Source organism: Rhinatrema bivittatum, chromosome 13 (genome assembly GCF_901001135.1).
Source record: "Rhinatrema bivittatum chromosome 13, aRhiBiv1.1, whole genome shotgun sequence".
Classification (NCBI taxonomy): Eukaryota; Metazoa; Chordata; class Amphibia; order Gymnophiona; family Rhinatrematidae; genus Rhinatrema; species Rhinatrema bivittatum.
In genome coordinates this window covers 5,040,894-5,058,858 of record NC_042627.1, presented here as the reverse complement: position 1 = coordinate 5,058,858, position 17,965 = coordinate 5,040,894, and the positions used below count along the sequence as shown (strand labels likewise).

The 17,965-nt window shown below is 52.6% G+C and overlaps 1 protein-coding gene across 1 annotated transcript in view; it reads left to right on the top strand.

Annotated features, from left to right (window-relative positions):
• Nucleotides 1-17,965, top strand: part of LOC115075247 (double C2-like domain-containing protein beta) — a 49,212-nt gene that overhangs the window by 15,056 nt on the left and 16,191 nt on the right. Inside the window, exon 2 of the mRNA XM_029575539.1 lies at nucleotides 532-611. Coding sequence (XP_029431399.1) covers nucleotides 532-611 — 80 coding nt within the window. The remainder of the gene's footprint in view (nucleotides 1-531; nucleotides 612-17,965) is intronic.

Sequence of the window (17,965 nt, the reverse complement as noted above, 5' to 3'; positions counted from 1 at the left end):
TATCTCTGTAGCATGTCTTCATGTTACATTTACCCAGTCAGTACTGGGGTAATTGAAATCTCCCTTACTACTGCACTGCTTCCCTGATTAGCTCATGGAAGATAAACCTGTTTGCAAAATTTGAAGGTGACTTTTGTAGTGATACAGGCCAGGGTCTGGGGCAGGCTGAGTCCAGGCATAGTCAGGCAGTGGTCAGTGGCATTCAGATGTAGTCAGGAGTCGGGGCAGTGGTCAGTTACAGGCAGAGTTCAGAAATGGTCAGGATTCAGGCAGTGGTCAGTAGCATGTGGAGTTCAAGCATAGTCATGAGTCAACAGGCCAAAGTCAAAGCCAGAGATCTGTCCGAGGGAAGGCGGGACAGATAGGCAGATAGGGCCCTTTCAGTACATGGAAGGGAGTGGACATTGTATGGTCAGTAAGGAACTGGTGGGAGTGGCACTGTCAGCAAGAGAGGAGGGAATGGGAGCTCTGTCAGGAGGGTGCGGGAGTGGCATGGTCTCTAACAAAACTTCACCCTCTCTTCCCTCACAGCATCTCTTGGGACCCTGGAGTTCAGCCTCCTGTTTGATGAAAAGATGAATGCTCTACACTGCAGCATCTACCAAGCCAAGGTGAGGCAGTGCTCAAGGGATGGGAAGAGGCGGGGTGCACGGGTCCCTCTAAGGCAGTGATTCCCAACCCTGTCCTGGGGACCCCCCCAGCCAGTCAGGTTTTCCAGGACAGGGTTGGGAACCACTGCTCTAAGGTGAGAGAGTGCTTAAAGGATGGGCAGAGCAGGTGCCTGTGTCCCTCCAAGGTGAGAGAGTTATCCAGGAATAGAGGAGGGGTGGGTGCCTGGGTCCCTCCAAGGTGAGAGAGTTATCCAGGAATAGAGGAGGGGTGGGTGCCTGTGTCCCTCCAAGGTGAGAGAGTTATCCAGGAATAGGGGAGGGGTGGGTGCCTGGGTCCCTCCAAGGTGAGAGAGTTATCCAGGAATAGAGGAGGGGTGGGTGCCTGGGTCCCTCCAAGGTGAGAGAGTTATCCAGGAATAGAGGAGGGGTGGGTGCCTGGGTCCCTCCAAGGTGAGAGAGTTATCCAGGAATAGAGGAGGGGTGGGTGCCTGAGTCCCTCCAAGGTGAGAGAGTTATCCAGGAATAGAGGAGGGGTGGGTGCCTGTGTCCCTCCAAGGTGAGAGAGTTATCCAGGAATAGAGGAGGGGTGGGTGCCTGGGTCCCTCCAAGGTGAGAGAGTTATCCAGGAATAGAGGAGGGGTGGGTGCCTGAGTCCCTCCAAGGTGAGAGAGTTATCCAGGAATAGAGGAGGGGTGGGTGCCTGAGTCCCTCCAAGGTGAGAGAGTTATCCAGGAATAGAGGAGGGGTGGGTGCCTGTGTCCCTCCAAGGTGAGAGAGTTATCCAGGAATAGAGGAGGGGTGGGTGCCTGAGTCCCTCCAAGGTGAGAGAGTTATCCAGGAATAGAGGAGGGGTGGGTGCCTGGGTCCCTCCAAGGTGAGAGAGTTATCCATGAATAGAGGAGGGGTGGGTGCCTGGGTCCCTCCAAGGTGAGAGAGTTATCCAGGAATAGAGGAGGGGTGGGTGCCTGGGTCCCTCCAAGGTGAGAGAGTTATCCAGGAATAGAGGAGGGGTGGGTGCCTGTGACCCTCCAAGGTGAGAGAGTTATCCAGGAATAGAGGAGGGGTGGGTGCCTGGGTCCCTCCAAGGTGAGAGAGTTATCCAGGAATAGAGGAGGGGTGGGTGCCTGGGTCCCTCCAAGGTGAGAGAGTTATCCAGGAATAGAGGAGGGGTGGGTGCCTGGGTCCCTCCAAGGTGAGAGAGTTATCCAGGAATAGAGGAGGGGTGGGTGCCTGGGTCCCTCCAAGGTGAGAGAGTTATCCAGGAATAGAGGAGGGGTGGGTGCCTGGGTCCCTCCAAGGTGAGAGAGTTATCCAGGAATAGAGGAGGGGTGGGTGCCTGGGTCCCTCCAAGGTGAGAGAGTTATCCAGGAATAGAGGAGGGGTGGGTGCCTGGGTCCCTCCAAGGTGAGAGAGTTATCCAGGAATAGAGGAGGGGTGGGTGCCTGTGACCCTCCAAGGTGAGAGAGTTATCCAGGAATAGAGGAGGGGTGGGTGCCTGGGTCCCTCCAAGGTGAGAGAGTTATCCAGGAATAGAGGAGGGGTGGGTGCCTGTGACCCTCCAAGGTGAGAGAGTTATCCAGGAATAGAGGAGGGGTGGGTGCCTGTGACCCTCCAAGGTGAGAGAGTTATCCAGGAATAGAGGAGGGGTGGGTGCCTGGGTCCCTCCAAGGTGAGAGAGTTATCCAGGAATAGAGGGGGGGTGGGTGCCTGGGTCCCTCCAAGGTGAGAGAGTTATCCAGGAATAGAGGAGGGGTGGGTGCCTGGGTCCCTCCAAGGTGAGAGAGTTATCCAGGAATAGAGGAGGGGTGGGTGCCTGGGTCCCTCCAAGGTGAGAGAGTTATCCAGGAATAGAGGAGGGTGGGTGCCTGGGTCCCTCCAAGGTGAGAGAGTTATCCAGGAATAGAGGAGGGGTGGGTGCCTGGGTCCCTCCAAGGTGAGAGAGTTATCCAGGAATAGAGGAGGGGTGGGTGCCTGGGTCCCTCCAAGGTGAGAGAGTTATCCAGGAATAGAGGAGGGGTGGGTGCCTGGGTCCCTCCAAGGTGAGAGAGTTATCCAGGAATAGAGGAGGGGTGGGTGCCTGGGTCCCTCCAAGGGGAGAGAGTTATCCAGGAATAGAGGAGGGGTGGGTGCCTGAGTCCCTCCAAGGTGAGAGAGTTATCCAGGAATAGAGGAGGGGTGGGTGCCTGGGTCCCTCCAAGGTGAGAGAGTTATCCAGGAATAGAGGAGGGGTGGGTGCCTGGGTCCCTCCAAGGTGAGAGAGTTATCCATGAATAGAGGAGGGGTGGGTGCCTGGGTCCCTCCAAGGTGAGAGAGTTATCCAGGAATAGAGGAGGGGTGGGTGCCTGGGTCCCTCCAAGGTGAGAGAGTTATCCAGGAATAGAGGAGGGGTGGGTGCCTGTGACCCTCCAAGGTGAGAGAGTTATCCAGGAATAGAGGAGGGGTGGGTGCCTGGGTCCCTCCAAGGTGAGAGAGTTATCCAGGAATAGAGGAGGGGTGGGTGCCTGGGTCCCTCCAAGGTGAGAGAGTTATCCAGGAATAGAGGAGGGGTGGGTGCCTGGGTCCCTCCAAGGTGAGAGAGTTATCCAGGAATAGAGGAGGGGTGGGTGCCTGAGTCCCTCCAAGGTGAGAGAGTTATCCAGGAATAGAGGAGGGGTGGGTGCCTGGGTCCCTCCAAGGTGAGAGAGTTATCCAGGAATAGAGGAGGGGTGGGTGCCTGGGTCCCTCCAAGGTGAGAGAGTTATCCATGAATAGAGGAGGGGTGGGTGCCTGGGTCCCTCCAAGGTGAGAGAGTTATCCAGGAATAGAGGAGGGGTGGGTGCCTGTGACCCTCCAAGGTGAGAGAGTTATCCAGGAATAGAGGAGGGGTGGGTGCCTGGGTCCCTCCAAGGTGAGAGAGTTATCCATGAATAGAGGAGGGGGGGGGTGCCTGGGTCCCTCCAAGGTGAGAGAGTTATCCAGGAATAGAGGAGGGGTGGGTGCCTGGGTCCCTCCAAGGTGAGAGAGTTATCCAGGAATAGAGGAGGGGTGGGTGCCTGGGTCCCTCCAAGGTGAGAGAGTTATCCAGGAATAGAGGAGGGGTGGGTGCCTGTGTCCCTCCAAGGTGAGAGAGTTATCCATGAATAGAGGAGGGGTGGGTGCCTGAGTCCCTCCAAGGTGAGAGAGTTATCCATGAATAGAGGAGGGGTGGGTGCCTGTGACCCTCCAAGGTGAGAGAGTTATCCATGAATAGAGGAGGGGTGGGTGCCTGTGTCCCTCCAAGGTGAGAGAGTTATCCAGGAATAGAGGAGGGGTGGGTGCCTGGGTCCCTCCAAGGTGAGAGAGTTATCCAGGAATAGAGGAGGGGTGGGTGCCTGTGTCCCTCCAAGGTGAGAGAGTTATCCAGGAATAGAGGAGGGGTGGGTGCCTGGGTCCCTCCAAGGTGAGAGAGTTATCCAGGAATAGAGGAGGGGTGGGTGCCTGGGTCCCTCCAAGGTGAGAGAGTTATCCAGGAATAGAGGAGGGGTGGGTGCCTGGGTCCCTCCAAGGTGAGAGAGTTATCCAGGAATAGAGGAGGGGTGGGTGCCTGGGTCCCTCCAAGGTGAGAGAGTTATCCAGGAATAGAGGAGGGGTGGGTGCCTGGGTCCCTCCAAGGTGAGAGAGTTATCCATGAATAGAGGAGGGGTGGGTGCCTGGGTCCCTCCAAGGTGAGAGAGTTATCCAGGAATAGAGGAGGGGTGGGTGCCTGGGTCCCTCCAAGGTGAGAGAGTTATCCAGGAATAGAGGAGGGGTGGGTGCCTGTGACCCTCCAAGGTGAGAGAGTTATCCAGGAATAGAGGAGGGGTGGGTGCCTGGGTCCCTCCAAGGTGAGAGAGTTATCCAGGAATAGAGGAGGGGTGGGTGCCTGGGTCCCTCCAAGGTGAGAGAGTTATCCAGGAATAGAGGAGGGGTGGGTGCCTGTGACCCTCCAAGGTGAGAGAGTTATCCAGGAATAGAGGAGGGGTGGGTGCATGGGTCCCTCCAAGGTGAGAGAGTTATCCAGGAATAGAGGAGGGGTGGGTGCCTGGGTCCCTCCAAGGTGAGAGAGTTATCCAGGAATAGAGGAGGGGTGGGTGCCTGGGTCCCTCCAAGGTGAGAGAGTTATCCAGGAATAGAGGAGGGGTGGGTGCCTGGGTCCCTCCAAGGTGAGAGAGTTATCCAGGAATAGAGGAGGGGTGGGTGCCTGGGTCCCTCCAAGGTGAGAGAGTTATCCAGGAATAGAGGAGGGGTGGGTGCCGGGGTCCCTCCAAGGTGAGAGAGTTATCCAGGAATAGAGGAGGGGTGGGTGCCTGGGTCCCTCCAAGGTGAGAGAGTTATCCAGGAATAGAGGAGGGGTGGGTGCCTGTGACCCTCCAAGGTGAGAGAGTTATCCATGAATAGAGGAGGGGTGGGTGCCTGTGACCCTCCAAGGTGAGAGAGTTATCCAGGAATAGAGGAGGGGTGGGTGCCTGGGTCCCTCCAAGGTGAGAGAGTTATCCAGGAATAGAGGAGGGGTGGGTGCCTGGGTCCCTCCAAGGTGAGAGAGTTATCCAGGAATAGAGGGGGGGTGGGTGCCTGGGTCCCTCCAAGGTGAGAGAGTTATCCAGGAATAGAGGAGGGGTGGGTGCCTGGGTCCCTCCAAGGTGAGAGAGTTATCCAGGAATAGAGGAGGGGTGGGTGCCTGGGTCCCTCCAAGGTGAGAGAGTTATCCAGGAATAGAGGAGGGGTGGGTGCCTGGGTCCCTCCAAGGTGAGAGAGTTATCCAGGAATAGAGGAGGGGTGGGTGCCTGGGTCCCTCCAAGGTGAGAGAGTTATCCAGGAATAGAGGAGGGGTGGGTGCCTGTGTCCCTCCAAGGTGAGAGAGTTATCCAGGAATAGAGGAGGGGTGGGTGCCTGGGTCCCTCCAAGGTGAGAGAGTTATCCAGGAATAGAGGAGGGGTGGGTGCCTGGGTCCCTCCAAGGTGAGAGAGTTATCCAGGAATAGAGGAGGGGTGGGTGCCTGGGTCCCTCCAAGGTGAGAGAGTTATCCAGGAATAGAGGAGGGGTGGGTGCCTGGGTCCCTCCAAGGTGAGAGAGTTATCCAGGAATAGAGGAGGGGTGGGTGCCTGGGTCCCTCCAAGGTGAGAGAGTTATCCAGGAATAGAGGAGGGTTGGGTGCCTGGGTCCCTCCAAGGTGAGAGAGTTATCCAGGAATAGAGGAGGGGTGGGTGCCTGTGTCCCTCCAAGGTGAGAGAGTTATCCAGGAATAGAGGAGGGGTGGGTGCCTGGGTCCCTCCAAGGTGAGAGAGTTATCCAGGAATAGAGGAGGGGTGGGTGCCTGTGACCCTCCAAGGTGAGAGAGTTATCCAGGAATAGAGGAGGGGTGGGTGCCTGGGTCCCTCCAAGGTGAGAGAGTTATCCAGGAATAGAGGAGGGGTGGGTGCCTGTGTCCCTCCAAGGTGAGAGAGTTATCCAGGAATAGAGGAGGGTTGGGTGCCTGGGTCCCTCCAAGGTGAGAGAGTTATCCAGGAATAGAGGAGGGGTGGGTGCCTGGGTCCCTCCAAGGTGAGAGAGTTATCCAGGAATAGAGGAGGGTTGGGTGCCTGGGTCCCTCCAAGGTGAGAGAGTTATCCAGGAATAGAGGAGGGGTGGGTGCCTGGGTCCCTCCAAGGTGAGAGAGTTATCCAGGAATAGAGGAGGGGTGGGTGCCTGGGTCCCTCCAAGGTGAGAGAGTTATCCAGGAATAGAGGAGGGGTGGGTGCCTGGGTCCCTCCAAGGTGAGAGAGTTATCCAGGAATAGAGGAGGGGTGGGTGCCTGGGTCCCTCCAAGGTGAGAGAGTTATCCAGGAATAGAGGAGGGGTGGGTGCCTGGGTCCCTCCAAGGTGAGAGAGTTATCCAGGAATAGAGGAGGGGTGGGTGCCTGGGTCCCTCCAAGGTGAGAGAGTTATCCAGGAATAGAGGAGGGGTGGGTGCCTGGGTCCCTCCAAGGTGAGAGAGTTATCCAGGAATAGAGGAGGGGTGGGTGCCTGGGTCCCTCCAAGGTGAGAGAGTTATCCAGGAATAGAGGAGGGGTGGGTGCCTGGGTCCCTCCAAGGTGAGAGAGTTATCCAGGAATAGAGGAGGGGTGGGTGCCTGTGTCCCTCCAAGGTGAGAGAGTTATCCAGGAATAGAGGAGGGGTGGGTGCCTGTGTCCCTCCAAGGTGAGAGAGTTATCCAGGAATAGAGGAGGGGTGGGTGCCTGGGTCCCTCCAAGGTGAGAGAGTTATCCAGGAATAGAGGAGGGGTGGGTGCCTGAGTCCCTCCAAGGTGAGAGAGTTATCCAGGAATAGAGGAGGGGTGGGTGCCTGGGTCCCTCCAAGGTGAGAGAGTTATCCAGGAATAGAGGAGTGGTGGGTGCCTGGGTCCCTCCAAGGTGAGAGAGTTATCCAGGAATAGAGGAGGGGTGGGTGCCTGGGTCCCTCCAAGGTGAGAGAGTTATCCAGGAATAGAGGAGGGGTGGGTGCCTGGGTCCCTCCAAGGTGAGAGAGTTATCCATGAATAGAGGAGGGGTGGGTGCCTGTGACCCTCCAAGGTGAGAGAGTTATCCAGGAATAGAGGAGGGGTGGGTGCCTGTGACCCTCCAAGGTGAGAGAGTTATCCATGAATAGAGGAGGGGTGGGTGCCTGTGACCCTCCAAGGTGAGAGAGTTATCCAGGAATAGAGGAGGGGTGGGTGCCTGGGTCCCTCCAAGGTGAGAGAGTTATCCAGGAATAGAGGAGGGGTGGGTGCCTGAGTCCCTCCAAGGTGAGAGAGTTATCCAGGAATAGAGGAGGGGTGGGTGCCTGTGTCCCTCCAAGGTGAGAGAGTTATCCAGGAATAGAGGAGGGGTGGGTGCCTGGGTCCCTCCAAGGTGAGAGAGTTATCCAGGAATAGAGGAGGGGTGGGTGCCTGGGTCCCTCCAAGGTGAGAGAGTTATCCAGGAATAGAGGAGGGGTGGGTGCCGGGGTCCCTCCAAGGTGAGAGAGTTATCCAGGAATAGAGGAGGGGTGGGTGCCTGGGTCCCTCCAAGGTGAGAGAGTTATCCAGGAATAGAGGAGGGGTGGGTGCCTGGGTCCCTCCAAGGTGAGAGAGTTATCCATGAATAGAGGAGGGGTGGGTGCCTGTGACCCTCCAAGGTGAGAGAGTTATCCAGGAATAGAGGAGGGGTGGGTGCCTGTGTCCCTCCAAGGTGAGAGAGTTATCCAGGAATAGAGGAGGGGTGGGTGCCTGGGTCCCTCCAAGGTGAGAGAGTTATCCAGGAATAGAGGAGGGGTGGGTGCCTGGGACCCTCCAAGGTGAGAGAGTTATCCAGGAATAGAGGAGGGGTGGGGTGCCTGTGACCCTCCAAGGTGAGAGAGTTATCCAGGAATAGAGGGGGGGTGGGTGCCTGGGTCCCTCCAAGGTGAGAGAGTTATCCAGGAATAGAGGAGGGGTGGGTGCCTGGGTCCCTCCAAGGTGAGAGAGTTATCCAGGAATAGAGGAGGGGTGGGTGCCTGGGTCCCTCCAAGGTGAGAGAGTTATCCAGGAATAGAGGAGGGGTGGGTGCCTGGGTCCCTCCAAGGTGAGAGAGTTATCCAGGAATAGAGGAGGGGGGTGGGTGCCTGGGTCCCTCCAAGGTGAGAGAGTTATCCAGGAATAGAGGAGGGGTGGGTGCCTGGGTCCCTCCAAGGTGAGAGAGTTATCCAGGAATAGAGGAGGGGTGGGTGCCTGGGTCCCTCCAAGGTGAGAGAGTTATCCAGGAATAGAGGAGGGGTGGGTGCCTGGGTCCCTCCAAGGTGAGAGAGTTATCCAGGAATAGAGGAGGGGTGGGTGCCTGAGTCCCTCCAAGGTGAGAGAGTTATCCAGGAATAGAGGAGGGGTGGGTGCCTGGGTCCCTCCAAGGTGAGAGAGTTATCCAGGAATAGAGGAGGGGTGGGTGCCTGGGTACCCTCCAAGGTGAGAGAGTTATCCATGAATAGAGGAGGGGGTGGGTGCCTGGGTCCCTCCAAGGTGAGAGAGTTATCCAGGAATAGAGGAGGGGTGGGTGCCTGTGACCCTCCAAGGTGAGAGAGTTATCCAGGAATAGAGGAGGGGTGGGTGCCTGGGTCCCTCCAAGGTGAGAGAGTTATCCATGAATAGAGGAGGGGTGGGTGCCTGGGTCCCCCCAAGGTGAGAGAGTTATCCAGGAATAGAGGAGGGGTGGGTGCCTGGGTCCCTCCAAGGTGAGAGAGTTATCCAGGAATAGAGGAGGGGTGGGTGCCTGGGTCCCTCCAAGGTGAGAGAGTTATCCAGGAATAGAGGAGGGGTGGGTGCCTGGGTCCCTCCAAGGTGAGAGAGTTATCCAGGAATAGAGGAGGGGTGGGTGCCTGTGACCCTCCAAGGAGAGAGAGTTATCCAGGAATAGAGGAGGGGTGGGTGCCTGGGTCCCTCCAAGGTGAGAGAGTTATCCAGGAATAGAGGAGGGGTGGGTGCCTGGGTCCCTCCAAGGTGAGAGAGTTATCCAGGAATAGAGGAGGGGTGGGTGCCTGGGTCCCTCCAAGGTGAGAGAGTTATCCAGGAATAGAGGAGGGGTGGGTGCCTGGGTCCCTCCAAGGTGAGAGAGTTATCCAGGAATAGAGGAGGGGTGGGTGCCTGGGTCCCTCCAAGGTGAGAGAGTTATCCAGGAATAGAGGAGGGGTGGGTGCCTGGGTCCCTCCAAGGTGAGAGAGTTATCCAGGAATGGAGGAGGGGGGGGGGCCTGTGTCCCTCCAAGGTGAGAGAGTTATCCAGGAATAGAGGGAGGGGTGGGTGCCTGGGTCCCTCCAAGGTGAGAGAGTTATCCATGAATAGAGGAGGGGTGGGTGCCTGGGTCCCTCCAAGGTGAGAGAGTTATCCAGGAATAGAGGAGGGGTGGGGTGCCTGTGACCCTCCAAGGTGAGAGAGTTATCCAGGAATAGAGGAGGGGTGGGTGCCTGGGTCCCTCCAAGGTGAGAGAGTTATCCAGGAATAGAGGAGGGGGGGGTGCCTGGGTCCCTCCAAGGTGAGAGAGTTATCCAGGAATAGAGGAGGGGTGGGTGCCTGGGTCCCTCCAAGGTGAGAGAGTTATCCAGGAATAGAGGAGGGGTGGGTGCCTGGGTCCCTCCAAGGTGAGAGAGTTATCCAGGAATAGAGGAGGGGTGGGTGCCTGGGTCCCTCCAAGGTGAGAGAGTTATCCAGGAATAGAGGAGGGGTGGGTGCCTGGGTCCCTCCAAGGTGAGAGAGTTATCCAGGAATAGGGGGGGGGTGGGTGCCTGGGTCCCTCCAAGGTGAGAGAGTTATCCAGGAATAGAGGAGGGGTGGGTGCCTGTGTCCATCCAAGGTGAGAGAGTTATCCAGGAATAGAGGAGGGGTGGGTGCCTGGGTCCCTCCAAGGTGAGAGAGTTATCCAGGAATAGAGGAGGGGTGGGTGCCTGGGTCCCTCCAAGGTGAGAGAGTTATCCAGGAATAGAGGAGGGGTGGGTGCCTGGGTCCCTCCAAGGTGAGAGAGTTTATCCAGGAATAGAGGAGGGGTGGGTGCCTGAGTCCCTCCAAGGTGAGAGAGTTATCCAGGAATAGAGGAGGGGTGGGGTGCCTGGGTCCCTCCAAGGTGAGAGAGTTATCCAGGAATAGAGGAGGGGTGGGTGCCTGGGTCCCTCCAAGGTGAGAGAGTTATCCAGGAATAGAGGAGGGGTGGGTGCCTGGGTCCCTCCAAGGTGAGAGAGTTATCCAGGAATAGAGGAGGGGTGGGTGCCTGGGTCCCTCCAAGGTGAGAGAGTTATCCAGGAATAGAGGAGGGGTGGGTGCCTGGGTCCCTCCAAGGTGAGAGAGTTATCCAGGAATAGAGGAGGGGTGGGTGCCTGGGTCCCTCCAAGGTGAGAGAGTTATCCAGGAATAGAGGAGGGGTGGGTGCCTGGGTCCCTCCAAGGTGAGAGAGTTATCCAGGAATAGAGGAGGGGTGGGTGCCGGGTCCCCTCCAAGGTGAGGGAGTTATCCAGGAATAGAGGAGGGGTGGGTGCCTGGGTCCCTCCAAGGTGAGAGAGTTATCCAGGAATAGAGGAGGGGTGGGTGCCTGGGTCCCTCCAAGGTGAGAGAGTTATCCAGGAATAGAGGAGGGGTGGGTGCCTGGGTCCCTCCAAGGTGAGAGAGTTATCCAGGAATAGAGGAGGGGTGGGTGCCTGTGTCCCTCCAAGGTGAGAGAGTTATCCAGGAATAGAGGAGGGGTGGGTGCCTGTGACCCTCCAAGGTGAGAGAGTTATCCAGGAATAGAGGAGGGGTGGGTGCCTGTGTCCCTCCAATGTGAGAGAGTTATCCAGGAATAGAGGAGGGGTGGGTGCCTGTGACCCTCCAAGGTGAGAGAGTTATCCAGGAATAGAGGAGGGGTGGGTGCCTGTGTCCCTCCAAGGTGAGAGAGTTATCCAGGAATAGAGGAGGGGTGGGTGCATGGCTCCCTCCAAGGTGAGAGAGTTATCCAGGAATAGAGGAGGGGTGGGTGCCTGGGTCCCTCCAAGGTGAGAGAGTTATCCAGGAATAGAGGAGGGGTGGGTGCCTGGGTCCCTCCAAGGTGAGAGAGTTATCCAGGAATAGAGGAGGGGTGGGTGCCTGTGTCCCTCCAAGGTGAGAGAGTTATCCAGGAATAGAGGAGGGGTGGGTGCCTGTGACCCTCCAAGGTGAGAGAGTTATCCAGGAATAGAGGAGGGGTGGGTGCCTGGGTCCCTCCAAGGTGAGAGAGTTATCCAGGAATAGAGGAGGGGGTGGGTGCCTGTGACCCTCCAAGGTGAGAGAGTTATCCAGGAATAGAGGAGGGGTGGGTGCCTGTGACCCTCCAAGGTGAGAGAGTTATCCAGGAAATAGAGGAGGGGTGGGTGCCTGAGTCCCTCCAAGGTGAGAGAGTTATCCAGGAATAGAGGAGGGGTGGGTGCCTGGGTCCCTCCAAGGTGAGAGAGTTATCCAGGAATAGAGGAGGGGTGGGTGCCTGGGTCCCTCCAAGGTGAGAGAGTTATCCAGGAATAGAGGAGGGGTGGGTGCCTGGGTCCCTCCAAGGTGAGAGAGTTATCCAGGAATAGAGGAGGGGTGGGTGCCTGGGTCCCTCCAAGGTGAGAGAGTGATTTGATTCCCAGGGATAGAAATAGCTTTCATTATTTGCCAGGTAAACAAAACAAAAAAAAAACTATTGCTATCCCTAGGAATTAGATCTGCTTTATGGGGTCTACCAGGTACTTGTGACCTGAATTGGCCACTGTCGGAGACAGGATGCTGGGCTTGATGGACCTTGCTCTGATCCAGCCTTGCATTTCTTATGTTCTTATGAGCTCAGAACACTACAAGAAAAAGTCCCAATGGTCTTTTCTGCATTAAAGAAACTCCCCTCTCAACGAGCCAGTAAAGCTCTCAGCTGCACCTATTCTCCGGCCAAGCTTTGCATATTCTAGGGCAGTGATGGCGAACGCCAGTCCTCGAGTGCCACAGACAGGCCAGGTTTACAGGATATCCCGAAATTCATTGGGGATATCCTGAAAACCTGGCCTGTCTGTGGCACTCGAGGACTGGCGTTTGCCATCACTGTTCTAGGGTATAGCCTACTTCTTGGATATTTTAGTTAATTATTAGAATTTGAGTTGCAGATTTTTTTTTGTCTTTTTCTGGAAAGTCATGATCTTTGCCTCTCCCAGATCCTCCTGTATGAGCCATGATTTGCAGCAGGTCTCTAACGGGGTTAGGTGCTTTTGACCAGATCATCTGCATACCGCAGGCATTTGATCAGCGTCCTTTGGTTTCAGTTCTGGGGCTCCGGATCTCTTCTCCAGTCCCGTGGGGAAATCATTCATGTACGTGTCAAAGAGGATAAGACTGAGACTGCATTCGTCTTGCTCCTTGCGCCTGCCTGAAGCAGCCTGCATGGTGTTTATCTGTACTTCACAGCTTACAGGGATAATGAAAGAAACCATCAAAATGACAGCTTGTCCTGCACTCCCAAATCCCTCCCTACAGCCCTGGCAACTGGCAAAGGAACGGTCTAGAAAGGCGCGCACCAGTGCGACTTGCACAGAAGGCAGGGAGCCAAGCTGTGAGCGGGATATGTGGCATTGTCACTTTGGCTTGCCTTCCCCTCCCACTCCCTACCCCCTACCCCTCCTCTCCCTTATTCTACTGACACCACTGGATATGAAAACCTGCAGCATAGCAGCCATGCCAGGAGAGAGAAGGTGAAAGATGACTTAAAAATTTGGGAAGCATGGTGACGAGTTTGGTATCCATGTAATAATAATAATAATACAGCAAACTCATGCCTGTAACATAGTAATACAGTAGATGATGGGAGAAAAAGACCCACTGACCCATCCAGTCTGCCCAGTTATTCCTGTGCACGCTATCAGGGAGCAAGTACAATAGAAAAAGACCAATCTCCTTAGGTATGAAGACTCCTTTATTACTAAGTCCAAAATAAATATACTTAAAATAAGCCCTTAAAGGATGCCCGACTCAGGCCGAGTTTCGCCCAATCACAGGGCTGCATCAGGGCCCGCGGTGGTTTGCTCATATTTATCAAGGTGTTTCAATCGGCAGGAACGGTAATTACTTTTAAAACTTGAAGAAAATACCACCAAAGATCCAAATGAGTGTTAATTAGTGATCAAAGTATGAGGTGATCTGCTTTGGTCCGGAAAACCGAAGAAATAGAGCGGGTGTGTGGTAAACTAAATTAGTGCGATTGTAGTATCAGCGAATCATAGAATATCCACGCTTTAATAATAATAAATATATAGCAAAATCATGCCTGTAACATAGGAATACAGTACATGATGGGAGAAAAAGACCAAATGACCCGTGCAGTCTGCCCAGTTATTCCTGTCCACACTGTCAGGGCTACATCCCAGCTGCGTGCAACATATTGCTCCTTATCGAAGACAGTTTTTCTTGCCTTTCCTCTCTGTATCCCACCACCTTGGGATGCCTGTTTTTAAATTGTTTACTGTGATAGCTTCCATATTATATTATATTATTGTATGTATTACATTATATTGTGCTGTTTTATTGTAAACTGTCTTCACAGTGAATACATTTACTAAGATCCCCCACTGAGTGCACACCCAATACCTTTCCCTTCCATGTCTAAGAAAAAGATTTTGTAATAATCCAAATGCCTGAACATCTGGCTCGCTAGGTTCCCATTGCCTTTCCAGATGGTACCCTGCTGCCACTAACCTGCCAGCACTGTTCTGGGGTGGTCTCTGGAGTGTTGTAGCTTTATTTACATAATTGCATATTTAACAATGTACAATAATGAGATCACATGTTATTATTATATTTCTATATATAGCTGTCTGCACCTCACTTTTATGGTTTGTCTTTGTTGAGTGTACAAGGGGTAATTCCAGTTGATTACTGCTAGTTCTACACAGCCTGACAGGAAGACCCAGCTGCAAGCAACCTGCTCGACAGAACAAGCTAAGCTCCTAAAGTTTAACCTGCTAGACCAATCTGAACTCTAGAAATTAAAAGATCGCATACCTGTTAGTAGGTGAAGAACTAGCAGTCATCAAACAGTAAAAGACCAAGGGCTATCTCTGATCTCAAGTAGCTAATCAGTATGACAAAGCACTTGAGAAAGCTAACGGTTAACTTGGGCACATAAACAGGGCGATGCAGTGTCACACGCATAAAAACATCCGTCCAAAACCGACACGCGTTTTTCCAACGCACGCACATCCACCTCTCCTGGGCACACGATGCAATATGTTAATGAGCTGCCATGCTACAAGGGATGCACATAGGGAAAACGTATGCGCCCCTAGCGGTCAAGCATTGGACCACCAGGAGAGGTGAAAGGCCCAATCCCCTTTCAGGACAGCATTCTGAAAAGGGATTGTGATGGAGTTAATAAATTCATTTTTAAGTGTCCGCGAGTCACTGGAGCCACCAGGCGCCTCCCAAGCCCACTTCCCCAGATCGGCTGGAGGGTAGCACTTACCTCTCCGTTTGAGCAGCAGAGCGGCCACCGAGCTGTCCACCCCTCCAGACACAAGGCCCAAAAATGTTTTTTTCAAGATATTTTATTTTGCAGGATGATGCTTTCTGTGCTTCCTCCTATTTAGTATCGTGATGATACTAATAGGAGGAAGCACAGGAAGCAGGAGTTTTGTTTTAGTGATTGAGCTCTTGAGTGCAGCATGCCTTAACGCCAGCTCCTGGACCTCAGCGATGTGGAAAGGTAATAGCTAATAACCTCGTCTACATGTGATGAGCACTATTAGCTATGTGTTGGTTTGGACACACTAATTCCCCTATGGTACTGGGAGTTATTTTAGCCTGAGCGCATGGTATTGCATCGGCCTGAAAGAGAGGTACCACTCAGAGGAAGAGGGAGAAAACTGGACCTCTGTATATGGGTCTGGTGAGAACCTACCTGATCTAGACACTACCTCTAGTGAAGGACATTGATAAGCTGGAGACACTTCAAAGGAGGGTTAACAAAATAGTGCATGGCCTGCACTATAATCCCCAAAACAACTCTAATAATGGTTAAAGTACAATTCACAAACATTTCAAGGGGCAGTCCTAAGGCACGGAAGCGTTCAGCGTGAGCTGCAAAGTGACAACTTTACACTCATTTGTTTTAATCATAGTTCCCTATTACCAAGGCTTTGCTTCTATTTTTATAAGCTGTAAGTAACAAGTCCAACATCACATGTAACTTAAAATATATTTATATATTTATATATATAAATATATAAATATATATATATATATATATATATATATATATATATAATTATATATAATATATATATATCAACTTGGTCCTTAACGCATCCAAGACCGAACTCCTCCTCATCTCCTCTAACCAAGACAACCCACTCCCACAGACCATCCTTAACACCCAGCTCATGCATACCCACGTACGAGATCTCGGGGTGTTACTAGACAACCGCTTAAACCTCAAGAAAATGATCAACACCACAACCAAAGATTGTTTCTACAGGCTTCAAGTCCTAAAAAGACTCAAACCCCTACTTTTTTTCCACGACTTCAGAACAGTTCTGCAAGCCTTGATATTTGCTAAAATCGACTACTGCAGTGCACTCCTCTTGGGACTCCCCAGCTCTACCACCAAGCCGCTACAGTTGATACAGAACGCTGCCGCAAGAATCTTGACTAACACCAACCGGGGAGAACACATATCTCCCATCCTATGTAACCTACACTGGCTCCCAGTGAAGTACAGAATCCTCCACAAATCACTCACTTTAATCCACAAAGTCATCTACAATCACTTGCATCTGGACCTCGAATTCCCCCTCAATCTCCACCTCACCAACAGACCGACTAGAGAAATATATAAAGGAACCCTACAGACCCCACCTACAAAAGCTACACGCCTCATCTCAACTAAAGACCGATCCTTTTCAACAGCAGGCCCAACTATCTGGAACGACATCCCAGCTGACCTCAGAATGGAGCCCTGCCTACCAACATTCAAGAAAAAACTTAAGACCTGGCTTTTCCGCCAAGCCTTCTCAGATACCCATGACACACAATAGTCGACAGAACTTCCTTTAGGAGCAATGGATTTCCATTTTACCCCTAAGACCAGAATAAGAGCCTCCTGACTGCTCTGTTTATACTAATAATGTCTCCGCTATCTCTAGCCTTTCCTTCCTTCCAGCAGTCTATGCCTCCAAGTTTAATTTCCCTGTTAAATGTAACTTTGCTTTTTCATGTTCAACCTTTTGTTTTTGGTTACTGTTCTTGGTTCAGTTCCCCTATTCGATGTGAACCGACCTGATATGGTCTCTACCATGAAGGTCGGTATAGAAAAGTGTTAAATAAATAAATAAATAAAATTTAGACATTTTTCAAAAAAGAGCTTAAGAAACACTTCCCTGCGGCATCACTGGTAGAGCAACCTAGTCTTCTAATGACGAGATACTCTCTCCGCAGATGATAAACTTGGATGGAAGTCAGCATCCAACACAAACTTCTTTCAAAGATAAGGACATCAAGAAGAAGTCAACAGCTATCCCGAGGACCCAACTCTTGAAGTACTCTATTAGATGCACGATCTATTCAAAATTACTTAGACAACTGGCTCACAAATACTAGATATTTCAAGAAAACTAAAGCCAATGAGAGTGTTCCAAGCAGGTATAACTGATCAAATATAATTACAATGTCATGTGATGTTGAATTTCCTTCTTGCAACATATACAGATCTAAGCAAAGACTTGGTAATGGGGAATTATGATTAAAACAAATCGGGGCAGAAGTGTTACTGACACTGGACCCTTCCTTTCTATAGAAGTGTCCCTCAAAATGTTGCTGAATTGTATTTACCCCGTATTGTAGTTGTTTTTTTATGCATGATGTTGCCTTTCTTGAATCACATTCGGGCCGATACAGTACAGTGCGCTCTGACGGAGCGCAATGTTAACCCGCCATTGGACGCGCGTTTTCGACGCACTAGCATTACCCCTTATTCAGTAAGGGGCCGAAAATGCGCATCCCCCCCCCCCCCGAACCTAATAGCGCCCGCAACATGCAAATGCATGTTGCGGGCGCTATTAGGTATTACCGCGCGATTCAGAAAACAAAATGTGCAGCCAAGCCGCACATTTTGCTTTCAGAAATTAGCGCCTACCCAAAGGTAGGCGCTAATTTCTTCGGGCACCGGGAAAGTGCACAGAAAAGCAGTAAAAACTGCTTTTCTGTGCACCCTCCGACTTAATATCAGGGCGATATTAAGTCGGAGGTCCCAAAAGTTTCCAAAAGTAAAAAAAAAAAAAAAAATTTGAAGTCGGCCCGTGGCTGTCGGGTCGAAAACTGGACGCTCAGTTTTGCTACTTAGCAGGGCCGGGTCCTCAAAGCACAGGCCCATCCCTGCGGTGCGTAGCAGTTTCCACCGTGGCTCTGAAAGGGTGAGGTTTTTCATTTCCCGTTGCAAATGCTTGAAAACGAAATGTTCCCCTGCCTTCTGCCCCCAGAGGAACACTTGTTCCGTGGAGCCTGTGGTTTTATAATAGCGCGAGCAAGTCAATAGCCGTCAACAATTAAATGCTAGATTTCTCCATGAGCACAACGTCGTGAAAACGGCGAAACCAATGACTTTATGAGGCTCTAAGCTGAATAGGAAAAGTTGGGTAAACTCAGGAACAAATGTTTCCTTCTACCTCCCTCACGCTGAGAGGAACTGATGTAGCAATTCAGCCAGATCGAAAGGAGGCGATTAAACAAAATTAAGTTTCAGGTTCCTCTGCCATCTACAATAACGGAGAGCATTCCCACAAAGGTTTTTGCCTGACTGCTAGTGCCAAAGGTATATAATACACAGGGTAATTTATCACAATATCCCCTCACACCTAAATAATACAATACCCAGAGAATATTTAAA